Source organism: Nesoenas mayeri (genome assembly GCF_963082525.1).
Source record: "Nesoenas mayeri genome assembly, chromosome: 2".
NCBI classification, from domain to species: Eukaryota; Metazoa; Chordata; class Aves; order Columbiformes; family Columbidae; genus Nesoenas; species Nesoenas mayeri.
In genome coordinates, this window is record NC_137543.1 from 78,598,770 (window position 1) to 78,615,448 (window position 16,679).

The following is a 16,679-nucleotide window of genomic DNA, read 5'->3' on the forward strand; positions in this document are numbered from 1 at the left end:
ATGAGGAACAGATCCTTGTTTTGTTTCAATAACTCAACTGCAAACATACAGTCAGTTCAGACCACTCAGCTCAACAAGTTATGTCAGTAGTAGTGTCAAGTCAAGCTGTTGTAAAATATATAGATATCATCTGTTAATTATTTTTGCTTGATGGACTCATGAATATATTACCATATATTTGTTTCACATATGTCTCATTTTGATGAGCTAAGACTTTTTATTTTGTTTACTTATTTTTCTGCTTGTGACGGGTCTTTGTCAGCTTGAGAAATTATGACCCCACAAAGAGTTTTGACAGATAGTGTAACAATATGAGAAAGTGGTTTAATTTTTTTTTCATTTTCTTTTCATTAAATACCCAGTTCAATAATTCAATTTTCTGATTCAACAATCAACTTTTCATAGATTTATAAACATTTATTTCTGTTGAGCCGTGTGGATGCAGTACATTATCAGCCTTTGGATAAAGAAGATTTAAACTTTAGCTACTCAAGGTGAGGAAGAGGGAAGAACAAAGAAAACAAAAGTCAAAGATGCTTCAATGCTTTTCCCACCAGAAAATGTTATATCATGTTACATATGTCACCAAAATGAACTAGGCTAGACAGAACATTTCTAGTCTTTACAACTGTCATAATTCAAAATAGAAACCTTCAGCAGTTTGGATTTAGCAGCAGTGAGTACTCCAAGTACTGCCTTCACATCTGGGCTCTTCAGTTGCTCTGTAAGGTAGCTGAATTTCGTCAATCTCTTTTTCCAGTAATCAAGCTCTGCTCGCGGCCCAAGGTCATCGGCTTCCTTTCTCAACTGGTCATTTTCTGCAAGAACCTTTTATCATACAGTAATATTACTGAGTGATGCTGATATTTTTATCCACATGGATAACATGGATTAATTAATTATCTAACTCCTAAAATTAACCTCCCATGATAAATTACGTAACCCAATCACCACAAGAAACCTTAATTTTGCTCAGCCTTTTTAGTTCTGAGATAAAGAGGGAGAAGTATCTCAAGAGCATATTTACAAACAATTATATAACATTATCTGCAAATAACCTGCAAAGCATGTTTCAAAGTATGATTTTAACCACTGAGAACAGTATTCACTGAATTATTGTGTTCCTTTTGCTTTGATTAAATCCACTGGGAATCAATAACTTTTCTACTTTGGTTTCTTGGCTAAGGTGAATCTTTTCTAGCAGCTTATTTGTTACAAGAGGTAGAGATGCTCAGTTTAGTAACCATGATATAAGCATAGACAGAATGCTTTCCCTGTTGCAATATGGACACAAGGATCTCACAGTAAATGTTGAAGTAAGAATAGGAAGGAGCATATTTACTGTCATCCTTCTCCAGTGGATAATCCAACTATTGGCAGTCAGCTACTTAAGAATATTCCGAAGTGAAGATTGCTTCATTACATTTTTTTGAGAAGTATAGTATCCACTGAAAATTCCTACTAGCTGTAACATATTTTACTTAGCATTTGACAATACTTCAGTCACACCAAGTAGAAGAATGCATTGCAGGTCTACAATATCATTGAACATGAAGGCTTGCACCATTAATATAATGAGTGAATTGCAAAAAACATAAACAACTTTGAAATAGTAGAACGGCTCCTTTTACTGTTTTGAAATACATCACTCTTGAGGATTAAGGTAGATTCAGGGGCACTTCAAACTACTTAGTAGGCTTCCTTATCTCTCAGTGGGTTTAGCTTTTCTCTCTGAGCTGGGTAACATGAATTGAAATAATTTCTGTGCACACTTTTATGCTTTCTGAACAAGCTGATGGTTTACATAGAAAAGAACACCAGAGGCCTTAATAAAGAAGGGTCTTTCACGGAGATGATTTCTTAATTTGCAAATAAACATACCTTTCTGATAAAATCTTTGCAATAATTTTTACAGGCAGAGTAGAGAATAAGGTAGCAATTAAATTTCCATTTTCCAGCTTTAAAAGCTATTCGTGCTGTCCTCTTCCTTATTGTCTGCCTGTACAATCATTACAGAACTTGTTTCCTTGAAGCTTCTATGATTTACCTTGGATTGCTTTTCAGGTGATGCACAGACCACAAGAACCTGATTAATATCATGCAATAATTGAATGCAATAACTCAATTGATACTTTCATTTCTTTCTGAAAAGAACAAGATATATGCTAGGTAGTCTACAAAGGACTTGCTTCTGAGATGAAAAAAATGCAATTAAAAATCTCATCTGCATTTTTTTTATTTTATCTGCACTTAAAACAAGTACATTGACCTTACAATACTTCTAACCACATGAAGAGTTTCCATTAGTTAAATGTTTTCTCTTTAAGATGAGGTGATTATCAAAAACAGGGAACCAAGCTTCCAGAGACATGTGTATGCTATTTTTACCAACAGATGGAAAAAGCCTTCAATAATGTTATCTTTGAGAAGTAAAATCACAGCAGATATGCCAATAGTACTTTAAAATATGGGGATTTATCACATCTAAGCCAACAGGATTAAATTCATCATCTCACAATACACAGATGTTGTCATATTTCACATTTGTCCAGTGTATCACCTGTTCAATTTGTTTGGTCCATCCTTTCATGCAGACTTCAATTCTTCCAAGAGCATCAATGCTGTTAGCAACTGTCAGGTAATCTGAAGGTCCCCTTAGAGTTTCCAGATCATATGTTTCACATTTCTTCAGATACACCTAAACCACAAGTTAAAAAACCCTGAAATGCTGAAATGTTCATGACAAATAATCCAGTACTTTAAAAAGTAACTGTTTGCCCCACTTCGGATATCTTACTTCATATTCCTGTATCAGTTTAAATTAAACTGGTTTGAGCCAGAACTAGACTCCAGAATCTGGAGAATTTACCAGCCTGGCAGTGCTCATGCTCTTTCCTTCACAAAGGCTGAGTGGGAAATGACAGTTAAAGCAACTGTCTGTCATACATTAATAATTCTTTGTTTAAGAGTGGCCACAGCCATTGGAGAGTCAAGATGTTAGTAACTCTAAAGAACTGGCACCAGAGCAGAAGCACCTGTAGAATTGTTAAAGCCACAGATTAATGTGTAACAAGTTACTGATGACATCAAACAAAATTGTTATTTTTCCCTCCAGTTTAACAAAATAGATTTTTAGATAGTATTCTGCAACAGCAGTTAATTCAAAAGCTCCAGAGCAAGAGACGTTCTAAGCAGTTAGTTCAACTTCTGTTTGCCTCATAAACACACTACCTTCTCCAACAGATTTTGCTGAGTTCCTGATAGTACACTAACAAATGCTTCAAGGGAAGCGAGGAAGTCCTGTTTAATATTGGAAGCTTGTTGAGGATCACCAAGTTCAACCCAGCCATGGTCCATAGTCTGTAAGGCTGGAATGAAGATTTCTGATATCAACTGCTCAACACTTTTTAGCAAGCCATCTCGACCTACATTCATCATATTAAAATTTACTTCCTGTAAAATAAATGCAATACATGTTAAAATGGAAAACAAAACGCCTTGAGCATCTCAGAAATTACCAGCGTGTGAATGCTCTTCAAGTGAAAACAGCACAATTCTTGCTAGTAGGGCCTGCAAGATTTGCACAGCATCACAGTTTGTCATACAAAACTGAGGAAACAAAGATCTGAATGCATTTGTAAAACACGACGAGAGTATGAGAGACCTCAATTTATAAAGCTCAGTTTAGACAAGTAAAATGATTCCACCCTGCCACTTCTCTAGCTATCAGCATTAACTTTTGAAATATATACGTAGACAGAGATCAATGTACTTAAAAGGCTTAGATATAAAAAGAATTATGATCTATAGTTAATTCTCACTTCCTGTTGCCCAAAGTTTTTGGTCCAGGAATGATACCTCTTACCCAGTTTGAGATGCAACACCTCACAGAACATATATTTTTCAGACATTCTGCAAAAGCCTCTGAAGATTTCTAAGGTAAATTACATTGATCTGCCAGGCACTTTTTGCTTCATTAGAAGGTACCACAAGAATTCTTTTCAGCAACATAGTTTAACACCAAACAACTTTTGTCACATATTAGATGTGTCTTCAGACATAACATTTTTACTTTTCAACTTAACTTTTCTAGTTTTAACATGCTATCTACTATCAGCAAGTGCTACATAATTACTTGTGAAAAACACAAAACTTTAAAGTATGTATCTGTAGAAATTAAACAACAATCTGGTGATGACAGCCAGCTCATCCAGCCTTAGCTCTTGTATTTCTTGCATATCTGGGCAAAATACAGGTTTAAAGGTTTTTGTAGAAGAGATGGAGGGTGTTAAAACTCACTGGTTTAGGAGCTGTACCTGAGAATTCCCATTTTGAAGGGTATAGAAAGTATTCCACAACACCAAATTGTCATTTAGCCCATCATTCTTATTTTAGTGCTCCAATTATAGTGCTCCAACTATAAGATGCCCTACATTTTATTCTGTGCTCCTTGCTACTGAAACACTTGATCCAGCTTTGTTTACGTCAGACCATCAGAGATTTAAGGAGGCTTTCACCAGTAAAAACTTGTCTATATATTATTTGCCTATACAGTCTCAAAAATAAAATTATTTCTTTTTGGTTTTTGTTTTTCTTTTTTTTTATGGATTTGCTAGCGCTTGTGAAATATAGCAGCGTATTATTTAGGTATTGACTAATTACTCTTTGTCATTTTGGACTATCGTGAATTTTCTTCATTAGCATCATTTCTTCATAGCAATGATACACTTCAAGTTGCTGCTGCTAGCTAATGCCAGGTTTTCCATTCCCCTCTTTTTTTGTCCCATGGTTCATTTAGCCAAACTGTCCTTTTACTCATTCCTCCATATCAAAGTCTGTCAAATTACATGCTGAAAATAGTCCATGAGGAAAAATAATTTTTAAAAAGGTTATATACAGTGATCAGCATCACTGACTCTTACCTGATAGATATTCTCTGTTGTGATAGGTTTAAAAAGATTAGATCTAATGAAGAAAACGCATACACCAGTTAAAGCAACTTCTTTTCCCTCTGTCACAAATACTTTAGGTTTATGCCTTGGCAAATGAGAGTTGATTCCTGTTCCTGGAAGGACAAATTGCTCTGTAGATTCAAATAAAAGAAACATTTTTAAAAATCACTGATTATTTATTCAAATAAAAGTTTTCTAAACAAACAAATTCAGTCATCATTTGTGTATATTTAAGTCTCAGTCTCCTGGAGTTGCCCCATGGGACTATCCTCAGACAGTATACAACATCTAGAGTACTCACAGCACAATAAGAACTATTTCATCTAGTTTTGCATTCTCACATCAAGAGCTTTTCACTTCTATTCATTTGTTTGCTTTCTATTCTTTTTAAGTAAAGGTTCAGACTCATGATCCTCTTAGATGGCTCTTTATCATGCAGTTGCATGTAATGCTCAAAAAAAACCACACACACACCAAAACAAAAGCGCTACACAAATGTAATGTATTTACCTCAGAGGTGCCTATTAACAACCGTCTTTCCTTAAAAACATGTAGACAACTCTTAACATTATTTTTTTAAAAAATAAATAAAGTGCTTCTGGAAAAAAAAAAAAAAAAAAATAGGAGACAGGCCACAGCAAATTATTTTGGGGAAAAACAAAACAAACAAACAAAACAAAACAAAAAAAAAGGGAGCTACAAGGGACTTCCCTGTTCTTTCTTATTCCCCTAACACAAATGTGTTCCTACCATGTTTATTAGGCTGTTGGTACCAATTGCAGCAGTGCCTTTGCAAAAATATTCTCTCAAATTGTGGTTTTGGCCATGTTACTTCTCTGTTATTAGCTTTCTAGTGTTACCTCAGAGAAAAATGTGCATGCACAGGCATTTCAGTGAGACAGTGAAACAATAAAAGGATCAAAAAGTGAAGTTTTGATACTAGCAGTTAAAGGACAACATAAAAAAAAAAAAAAAAAAAAAAAAATTTACAAGTCCCCGGCTACTTTTTTTTCCTGGCTGAAGACCATCTGCCCCAGAGATCCCTGTTTTGAATCAGGTGGCCAACTATAAGTCCCCTTCCCACCCTTTTCTTCACATCAGCTTTCCCCCTCCCCTTTTTCACCACAGTTCCTGAAACAGTCTCTTTTTTGTTTACCTTGGAACTATATCAAGGGCTCTGTCACCAGCAATACAGTCCTGACTAGGAGAATTTTATTAATTTGATGTATTGCCAATTAAGATGAATTTGCACTACCTTTGTGCTTCGGTAACTACAGAGGCCCCACCAGCAACAGTCGTCCCAGTTTCCAGAGCATTCTCATGATGTAAAGAAATGTAGTAGGTAATCTATTCTGTATTCTCTTATAGAAAAGATCACAGAATCACAGTATCACAGTATGTTTGGGATTGGAAGGGACCTCAAAAGATCATCTAGTCCAACCCCCCTGCTGGAGCAGGAACACCTAGGTGAGGTCACACAGGAACATGTCCAGGCGGGTTTTGAATGTCTCCAGAGAAGGAGACTCCACAACCTTCCTGGGCAGCCTGTTCCAGTGCTCTGTCACCCTTACTGAGAAGTTTTTTCTCAAATTTAAGTGGAACCTCTTGTGTTCCAGCTTGATCCCATTACCCCTTGTCCTATCATTGTTTGCCAACGAGAAGAGCCTGGCTCCATCCTCATGGCACTCACCCTTTATATATTTATAATTTTATAATATTATACTATATTATACTATATTATACTATATTATACTATATTATACTATATTATACTATATTATATTATATTATATTATATTATATATTTATAAACATTAATAAGGTCACCTCTCAGTCTCCTCTTCTCCCAACCAAAGAGACCCAGCTCTCTCAGCCTTTCCTCATAAGGGAGGTGCTCCACTCCCTTAATCATCTTTGTTGCCCTACGCTGGACCCTCTACAGCAGTTCCCTGTCCTTCTTGAACTGAGGGGCCCAGAACTGGACACAATATTCCAGATGTGGTCTCACCAGGGCAGAGTAGAGGGGAAGGAGGACCTCTCTCGATCTACTAACCACCCCCCTTCTAATACACCCCAGGATGCCATTGGCCTTCCTGGCCACAAGAGTACAGTGCTGGCTCATGGTCATCCTGTTGTCCACCAGGACCCCCAGGTCCCTTTCCCCTACACTGCTCTCTAATATGTAATTTCCCAACCTATACTGGAACCTGGGGTTGTTCCTGCCCGGACGCAGGACTCTACACTTTCCCTTGTTAAATTTCATTAGGTTACTCCCCACCCAACTCTCCAGTTTGTCCAGGTCTCGCTGGATGGCAGCACAGCCTTCTGGCGTGTCAGCCACTCCTCCCAGCTTAGTGTCATCAGCAAACTTGCTGATAGTACACTCTATTCCCTCGTCTAAATCGTTAATGAATATATTGAATAATACTGGCCCCAGTACTGATATACCAATATACTTCCACCACTTCAACTCAGGCATGTTAAAAGTTGATCTGCAGATTTCTAAACTGGTGGCTGAGTTTGTATTATAATTTAATTTTCTTTCTAGGTATGCTCAAATTTTAATAATTAAAGTTGCTTATACTAAACAGTCTTTTCATATCTTTCAGGTATATACATATATACTGAAAATACATAAACACATATTTGTACACTCTTCTAGGTATATGTTTACATATGTATAAACAGAGATATTTCTATAGATACACATAGCCATATTTAGGAGGCCTCTGTACATCCAGGGTAAAAAAGCAGGGTCAAGTCCCACCAACCCATCACAGGGTCTCAGAGGTCACATTGCACCTGGCTAGTCCCAATGGCTGCAGCATTGGAGGTTCTGGGACAGATGTCACAGACAAGAGGAGGATGTCCTTGTCACAGGGATATGAATGAAAAAATGCCTCCCGGTTGAGAAGTAGACTTCTCCCAGAAGTGCGGTAACATGGGGGCACGGGGGAAGGGAAGGGAACATGAAAAGAAGGGATAATGGCCCTGCTACCCACAAGGCAGACCTTCTGGGGTCATCTGTCATGTGACAGGACCATCTGGATGGATGGTCATGTGCCAAGAGCTTCTAGGGGAAAATTGGTGGTGTGACTGGAGGGGAGGGAGTAGAGCATCTGTCATTATACACAGGTGTGAAAGTCATCTTTTAACTATCAAAAACCATTTTCCAGCCCCCAGGCAATAGTTGCTAGGCTTGCAAGGAAGTGTCTTGCTGTTGTATACTAGCAAAATGTAGAAGTGCACTAAGAAGCTTCAGTAATTTCATCAATTCTCATTCCATGAGCAAGGATTAATGTCCAGTATGACCAAACTTGATGTGCATTAACCCCCAGTTTATAAGAACTTAACTATTTGCTCTTTCCTTGCACACTTGCTCAGTACAACTATAACATGTTTCAGGAGAACATAAGTTGCTTTACCTGTATCTGTTGCCTCCACATCTTGATAGTAGAACATCAGATGACGCAGACCTCCGGGGGCCAAGAATTTGTCAATGCGTTCTATCTGTTTGAGACCACGTTCATGTATTTACGTATAGCATACCCACTATGAAAATTTTAACTTGCTCAGATTTTTAACATACACAGCTAACAAGTACACATTTTCATTGTTCACTAATAAAATTATACCAGGCCCAGTTACTACCATCCAAACAAGATAGAGTTTTCTTGTCCTTTAGCAGCACACATCTACTTAATTGAATCACTTAGGTTTTTCCATGCTGAACACAACTGAATATTGCTAGACCATGTTTCAGTTTACTGAGATAACTTAGTTTACATGCTGTGTATCATCTCTTAAACTGACGACACAGGGCATTTCTTCATCTACTGAAGTGCAAAAGCACTGCATTGAAGTCCCTCACCCATTTATTCTTACTGCCATTCAGATAACTAGCTGAAAGGAGAAAACACACAGCTGCAATTATTCCATATCACAGCAACAGAGAAAGCCTTTATTTATTTCTGGTTTAGACATCAGGACAATTGCACAGTTCTCCACCAATTTAAGGCTGCCATCAAGCATACTTGAACCATATATTAGTAGTTCAGTCCAGGAATCTCATGTACAGGCCATATAGACCTAGGAAGAAAGTTAATTGCTGTATGCTAGTATGCTGATCAGTGTTTCAGTACCTGAAAGTCTGGTCTAATCTGTTATTTTTCTAGATCTATGAGTCATTGTTTCACATAGCCCCTAACTACATAGCAGTTGCACTAGGGAAGGTTCAGATTGGTTATTAGGAAAAAATTCTTCATGGAAAAGGTTGTCAGGTATTGGAACAGGCTGCCCAGGGAGTGGTGTAGTCATCATCCCTGGAGGTTTTTAAAGGTTGCATAGACAAGGTTCTTAGGGACATGGTTTAATTTAGTGCTAGAGTTAGGTAATGGTTTGACTCAATGACCTTGAGGGTCTCTTCCGATCAAAATGATTCCATGATTCTAATCTTTCAGCAGAAAAGGCTTCTAATTGTAGAAGTCCTTTGGAAACATTTGCTGGTAATATTTGTGCTTCCTAGTGCAGGAAAAATGCTGCATTTATCCCTCTTCAATTAATAATGTCCCTGTTACACCAAGATCACATAAACTGCTATTCCAGAAAATCTTTGGTGAACCTTCAAAGATGAGGTCACAACAACTATTACACTTTTCTCTTTTCAAGTATAACAACTTTCAATATTTTCTTCACTTGACAATTATTCTCAGGCAATATAGTTTGCCAGGACGCCCAATTTGAGATAGACTGCACAAAGGCTGAAACAAGTTCTGCTTTTTAACTTCTGTGACAGTGTTCTGGACAGCTGATTTTCCTATATCGCGTGGAATCACAGAAATGTTGTAAGGGACCTCTGGAAGATGTTGAGGCCAACATCCTGTATCAACAGCTCAGGTTATCTAGACCTTTACCTAGGCTGAATCTCAAAAACCTCAAGGAAAGGAATTCCACAGCTGTATTACTCTCCTGGAGAAGAAGGGTCTCTTAGTGTTCAATTTCCAAGTTGTGGCTATTGCCTTTCCTATATCATCTGCAATTGCTCAGAAGAGCTCAGCTCTGTCATCTTCATAACTACTCTTCAAGTAACTGCAGCCCACTCTCTGACTGCCCCTCAATCACTTATTCTCCCTCTTCTCATATTTTACATGCCCTATGTCCTCCACTATCTTCATAGTCTTCCACTGGACTTTCTTCAGTCTCTCAACAATATTAGCACTGAAATGGGAAAGTACAAGTTAAAGAAGGTACACAGATAGAAAGAGAACACAAAGGAATTTTTTTTAAAAAACACACCCATGTTTCCTCTAGTGCCAGGGAGTAAAACAAGATCTACTTGCTGTCTACCTAGGTTTTAAAAACATAATTATTTATTTTCAAATCACAAAATGTAACTCCTTTGCATATAATACTTATCAAATTCAATGCACCATTTCCTCAGTATACATATTTTTAACTTCTTACTCCCTGCATTAACCAATTCTCACACAGTATTTGATGGTAATATCAGTTCTAAAGCACCCAATGAGCTTCACTATAAATTACCTGGTTACCATCAAGAATAGCATCTTCTACTTCTGCTTTGTCCAGGTTCACACAAGAGGCAATGGTATCCAGTAAGTAATCATGCCTGCCATCCAGTCGAGCACGTTTAGCCTCTCTCTCTTCCTGCAGCTTTTGCTGTTATAAAGCACAGTGGACAATGAATAATTCTCAATGTATTTTGAAGACAAAAATAAAGAAAATATAAAATTTATTTAAAAAAAATAAAGGCTATTACATTATTCTTCCAAATTTGTGGTTTATGTTTTTAAAGCAGTCTAATTTTTCAGAAGCAAGCCCTGTTATTATTCTACAGTTGATTTCCTGTGTTCTATTTTCAGATTTAGCACAAAATTTCTATCATCAGTCTCTTGTACTACATTATTTACACATTGAAAGGCTCTGTAGGGCGTTAAAAAAGAAATATTTTATATGTATAGCACTGTCATTCTGCAAGTTATCTACAACAGCCTAAGTCCTTAGTCCCAGCTTTTCAGTCTAGTCACACATGATCATCAAGACAAGACAGGATTCTGACCCTTCTTTTCTATTCATGGAAGATATGGAAGATATTGTAAGCATTCTCTAATCAAGACAGATGCTGCAGGAGGAAGCTAGGGTTTCATACATTATCTCTTTAATATAATGAGAAGTAAAACAAGCCACAAGCCTCAAGGTACACAAGTGTTTACAAATGTGCTCAACTATAGCTATTATACCATTCTTCAAGTTGTATGCCTACTCTTCTAATTAAATTGAATTCCCATATGTAATACAACTCATTACATTATAGACAAAATCGCCTACTGGAATACTTACTGCTATTATTGTGCTTGAGGATTACAAGATTTAATATCATTTCATTTTCAAAAGAAATTTAGAATTAAGTTTCATTGGTGGTAAATTCAATTTTATTTCCCCAGTGATTATGAAAAAAATCTAGTAACTCTATAAAGTATGCACAAGCGATTTACCCATACGCTTCTGCATAGCCAAAAGGACTTGCATAATACACTTTATACACTTATGTAAATATCTTTCCTGGTTCCTGAAGGAATTTTGAAATGTTTGGTAAACTCATCATTACTATAATAGCATGCCTTCATAGATGCTGAATGCACTGGAAATGTTTTTCCATGTAAAAGACAAACATACAAATCCTATTCTTTACACAAATATGCCTGAAGAATGCAGTAGCGGATTTATTTGTACTGCATGCTATTTTATCTCTGTCATTCCCTAACATGAATTCCGCTTTCCCAAAAATCAAAAGTCATCACAGGATTGGCCTTCCCTACATCCTCTCAAATCAGGCAAGAAATTTTCCCCCTATTTAGACATACGAATAGCGACCATTTGGGGCTGAATCAGCTTGACACTAGATGATAACACCAGAATCCTAAAATTGGTTGTTTCAGTAATTAGAGCACAATTGATAACGCATATTCAGCAAAGAAAAATACAGCCAATACTCTGCCAATTAGTTAGCTTCTGCTTAATCAAGCAAAAAGTTCTTTTTGTTTTACTTAAGCCACAGAGAGACTAGTTTTGTACTCTGCTGCATTTCCAGCATAGAACTCCAGTTATATTGCTATGCCAGATATTTATCTTCTGTTGGTTATCTGTTCTGAACTCCACTTATACAGGTGGCCCTTGACATGTTCACAGCCTAAATTTCTTCTACAAGTTGCTGTTTATGCAGGCTGAAATTATGAGCACCTTTCTCAAACTGGGCAGTGTTTGCTCATTTCAGTTCTTTTAATGTTTCCCAATCCTTTAACTGCAGTCTCTCAAGCCCCATAACAAACATACCATCTATTGTGTATGGCTGTTCACATAGCAGTAGGCAATAATGGATGTCTAAGTCTGGTCACAAGAGCATTCATTAATATATCACAAAACTTTATTATTTTAAAGAACTGTACCTAGAGAAAACAGGGAATTACTATCTAGATAGTAGAACTATAGTTTTATGAAGATTAAGACATTCTCTTGCATTTATCATGTGTCACTTCTGGAGGGCATTTGTGTTGTTCTGGTGGGTATCTCTCTAATTAGTATAAGTTGCATGGATATTTTTCCTGATAGACACCACAGTGCTATTCAAGAACACACCCTGCCTGTCATCCTCCCATATCTTTATGATCTACTATTTCTAAGAACTTTTTCACCCCACATGCGGTGTTCCCCAATCACAAGCTCTCACTTCACTGTTGTTGCACGCATCAGAAGACACTTCTCTCTTTGTTTCTAGGATTAGGTTGCCTCGCCAGAAATAGAAGAAACCTAACTTCAGTGCCTTCAATAGCAAGTCATTAATTTAAATATTTTTTAAAAACTCAGAAGCTAGACTGAAAACTGGTCAAAATATCAGTTCCATTTGCATACCACTTAAAGTACAAATTTTTAAGATACTCTTTACTTAGGCTTAGGAATCTCAGAGAATGAATTGCAAGAAAACGTTGAGCTTTCTACCTGTCATTCTTCCCTTCTCCCCCCCACCAATCACATTTTTAAGGGTTAAGCATAAATGAGAAAAATGGTCATGGAGGAACAAGTAGATTTCTATTCCACATTTGTTTTTTTCCTGATTTTTGCATAGGGGTGTATTTCAGGTCCTCATTTTTTTGTATCAACCACAATTTCAGTGACAGAATTCACTAACCTGTTCCAAAATTCAGGTTTTGGATTTCTAGATGTTAATTTTAACTACCCACACATCTTGCTTCAAATCAACAATGTGGTGTTGGCCTAGGAGTTTTGTATATTTAACGTCCTGCCTGATTCACTACAGAAATATATAACCCTAAATAGCAAACAAATACAAAAAAAAAAAAAAAAAAAAAAAAAAACCAAAACAGGCAAGTTTATTTAATTCAAACAAACATAATTTAATAGAACACTGAAAGACTAAGATTTGAAGATGGAAGGATTGCTAAAACACATAAGCTATCATTTGTGTAGGTAAGAGAGGAATTGCTGGTACCTGCAGTAACACTCTCCTCACAAGCTCTGAAAAGTATCAGCAGCAATTCTGATCAAGGTCATAAAACAAAGCCACCTCATAATGTTCTTTGATGTAGGAAGATCCAGATAGAATGTTATTTACAAGAGATCAATCCTTTCTCACTTAGATATGTGGAAGGATTGTCCAAGTTTTTATATAATAGAGCTTTACCTCACTTCTTCATTTACAGAAGAGCAGCACAGCCATGTTTAGTTTGGGGATTCTTTTCCCCCTCTTAGTTACAAAGGTAAGAAAGGCCACATGACACAGTGCCACAGCAGATGCAAGTCCAAAGCTAAACTGATTAACCAAAAAGTCCTGATCTGATGATTAGTCTAGTTACAACAAGTAATTTGGTTTATGTTACATAAAACCTTAACATTCCTAGTAACTAACTACTAAAAATTTAACACAGGAAACTCATTTCAGTAGACACCTGCTCCTGAAGTAGAATAAAGGGGAGATTCCTAAATCATTTTAACATAAGCCCAAACCCATAACCATCACGCTATCAGTCTAAAGCAACAAATGGCGATTAAGTCAAAATTTAAAAAAAATATGTTTTCTAACTAGCACAGGAGTATATAAGTACAAATATTTAAGCAGAAGGTACTAAAAGATCAGAAGTCAGGGATGCCAGGGGTCCTTCCTTTGTAACAGACGTCTCAGAAACCAAATATTGACTACTGCCAACTTCTTCATTATAGAGTGAGTTGCTGATGTGTCTGCAGACACTCTAGAGTTTGCATGAATGTTATTTAGTATTCAAGTCAAAACTTGAATCAAGTCAAGTTAAAACTTGTTCCGGAACACAGTTTATCCAGCAAATTATGCATTTTGCTCTCAGAATACTGTGCATTACTGAATTTAGACATGCTCAGATCAAAGTCTTACGGATAAGCAATACACTTGAACTTTATTAGGAAGCTCCATAGTAAAGAAGTGAAAAAGTGTGTTCTATTGTTAATTTACTGTCTTATTCAAAATTTATTTAATCAACATGGCATTCCTCTGTCTCTCCTTTAACTTGCTAAGATGTTTCATATTCCATAAGCGTTGCTCACGGATTTCCCTGTAGAAGTAAACTGCAAAACTTTTTACCCTTTCCAAGCACCCTGAGTTTTCAGACACACACATTTCTATTCGCTGCTCTCCAAAAATCACACCTTACAGAATTAGGACAGCGCCATTATCTGACTCTTAAATCTCAAATATAATCAGAGCTTTCCCACATTTGTGGTAACCTATTAACTCAGGAACAGTTAGTTCAAGCGACCAGTTTTTAAAATTAGTATAAGTCTTAATGACTTCCATACCTTATTATTTTTTTTTTTTTTTACTGTGCTATGCAGTCTCTTCAAAATTCTATTCCCAACTATGGGAAGGGTGAAATTCAACTTCAATTTTCCTTGGTGGCACAGTCCACCCTTGTTTTGTTGCCAGAACTAGCATCAAGCCCTTTATTGTATCGGTATAACATTTGTAAATTATACCATTACCAGATCACTACAACAGCCTGGACAAGATGCAAGTACTAGTAGTCAAATGTGTAAATATCTCTGAGTGCAAATTTACCTTTCAAAACAAATCATGCAGTTAAGCCTTGATTGTTACTCTACCAACTCACTCATAGGACCAGTTACACAAAAATGCTGCCTCTCATGACAAATACCTACTCAAATACTATATTTTACTTTAAAAGGCAAAGCTCATCCATTTTTATATAATTAGAATGTTTTGTGAAACCACTATCATCCACATACAACATCTTAAAAAACACATTTTTCTACATCCTCCCACCTTCAATTCACACCTTTATTCAGACTACACAGTTACTAGTCTGGAACTAGTCCAAAGTTCAGTTTTCCTTACCTTTATAACTCTGCCAATGCTCTGTTTCCAAAGTTTCTTTCTTCCAGCTCTGAACATTGTACTATCTGATTTAATTATCAAGTACTGTTTTTCAGCAATAAGCCTTAAACCATGGAGCAAGCCTCCTGATTCATCATTTTACACTGTCCCTCCACCTTTTTGTTCATATTTGTTTCATTCCTTGTCTGTAGAAATCCCCCAAAAACTCTAGAAAATACAGTAAGGACTTAAAAAGCCAGCAACTATTAACCTTAACTCTGTATTTAAAATTCAGTTCTGATGTGCATTTAAATTACTCAAAAACTAAATTGGACTACTTTAGAAACTAGAGGTCTCTAACCACCAGAATTTACTGCCTATAGCTTAGGAGCTGAAAATTACTGCTACCAACCACAGTGTTGTTAAGGTGATATTGTTTATATACAAACACGGCTCGATACAATTCATCACACTCAAGGGCAACATAACCATCTGCAAAAGTCAATTTTATAACTGTTTATCTGATTTGTGTTTAGGTTTCTTAAGTAATCCTCATGTCAACAGACATCTCTATTTCCTTGTCACAGATGACTGTTTAAATATATAGCAACAACAATCAAGCGGCTTTCAAACAGCTCTTACCCACAGACTACTAAACTACCAAGTTTTCTCTTCATATTTTTTATACAAACACATTCAGTTTCAGTTATTTTTCACTTGTACAACGGTTGCTTAATACAGCAATTTTTCTTCCGCAAGGAATGTAAAGCTTTTTCTTCTTAAAATAGCCTTAATTTTTCCACTTCAGCAACAGAATCTAATCTGACATCCTCTTGAAAATGCCAAGAAAAATAAACTAATGGTCCAATTAGGAACAAGAAAAACAATAACTTTTTACAGCTATTTCAGGCTTAACATACCCCTAAATACTTCTGCTTCCATTCATATCAATCTGAATTACATCTAAAATCAGCTGATAACTCCCATGCTGATAAAAATCACGTAAGTAAAAACCATTTTCTTCACACTATCTGATTTTTTCCATTCAATTTTCCCCACGTACTATAGTCAAATCTGAATGTATGTTTGAAAAACACTGAAAAAATCGCATTTAGTGTAAAAGTAAACATCCATAACTTTCTCTGAATCCTTTACAGCCTTCTCTTAAAATTAAACATGCTATTGAGTATTACACATTGAGTTAGTTCTTGAACATATTCAAAACACTGAGGAATTATTTACTTCTTTGCAGGATATATGTGATTTATTATGTAAAAACTCAGCCCAACAGGCTTAATTTTGCCATGCATCAGCAACCTCTAAAAATA

The 16,679-nt window shown here is 36.4% G+C and overlaps 1 protein-coding gene across 1 annotated transcript in view; it reads right to left on the reverse strand.

Annotated features, from left to right (window-relative positions):
• The window catches only part of DNAH5 (dynein axonemal heavy chain 5), a gene marked incomplete at both ends in the record, with an annotated part of 126,683 nt that extends 111,254 nt beyond the window's left edge, over positions 1-15,429 (reverse strand). The window contains 7 exons of the mRNA XM_080338591.1: positions 652-828; positions 2,561-2,698; positions 3,232-3,453; positions 4,923-5,083; positions 8,378-8,462; positions 10,497-10,631; positions 15,373-15,429. Of these exons, the coding sequence (XP_080194717.1) occupies positions 652-828; positions 2,561-2,698; positions 3,232-3,453; positions 4,923-5,083; positions 8,378-8,462; positions 10,497-10,631; positions 15,373-15,429 (975 nt within the window). The remainder of the gene's footprint in view (positions 1-651; positions 829-2,560; positions 2,699-3,231; positions 3,454-4,922; positions 5,084-8,377; positions 8,463-10,496; positions 10,632-15,372) is intronic.
• Positions 15,430-16,679: the final 1,250 nt, after the last annotated feature.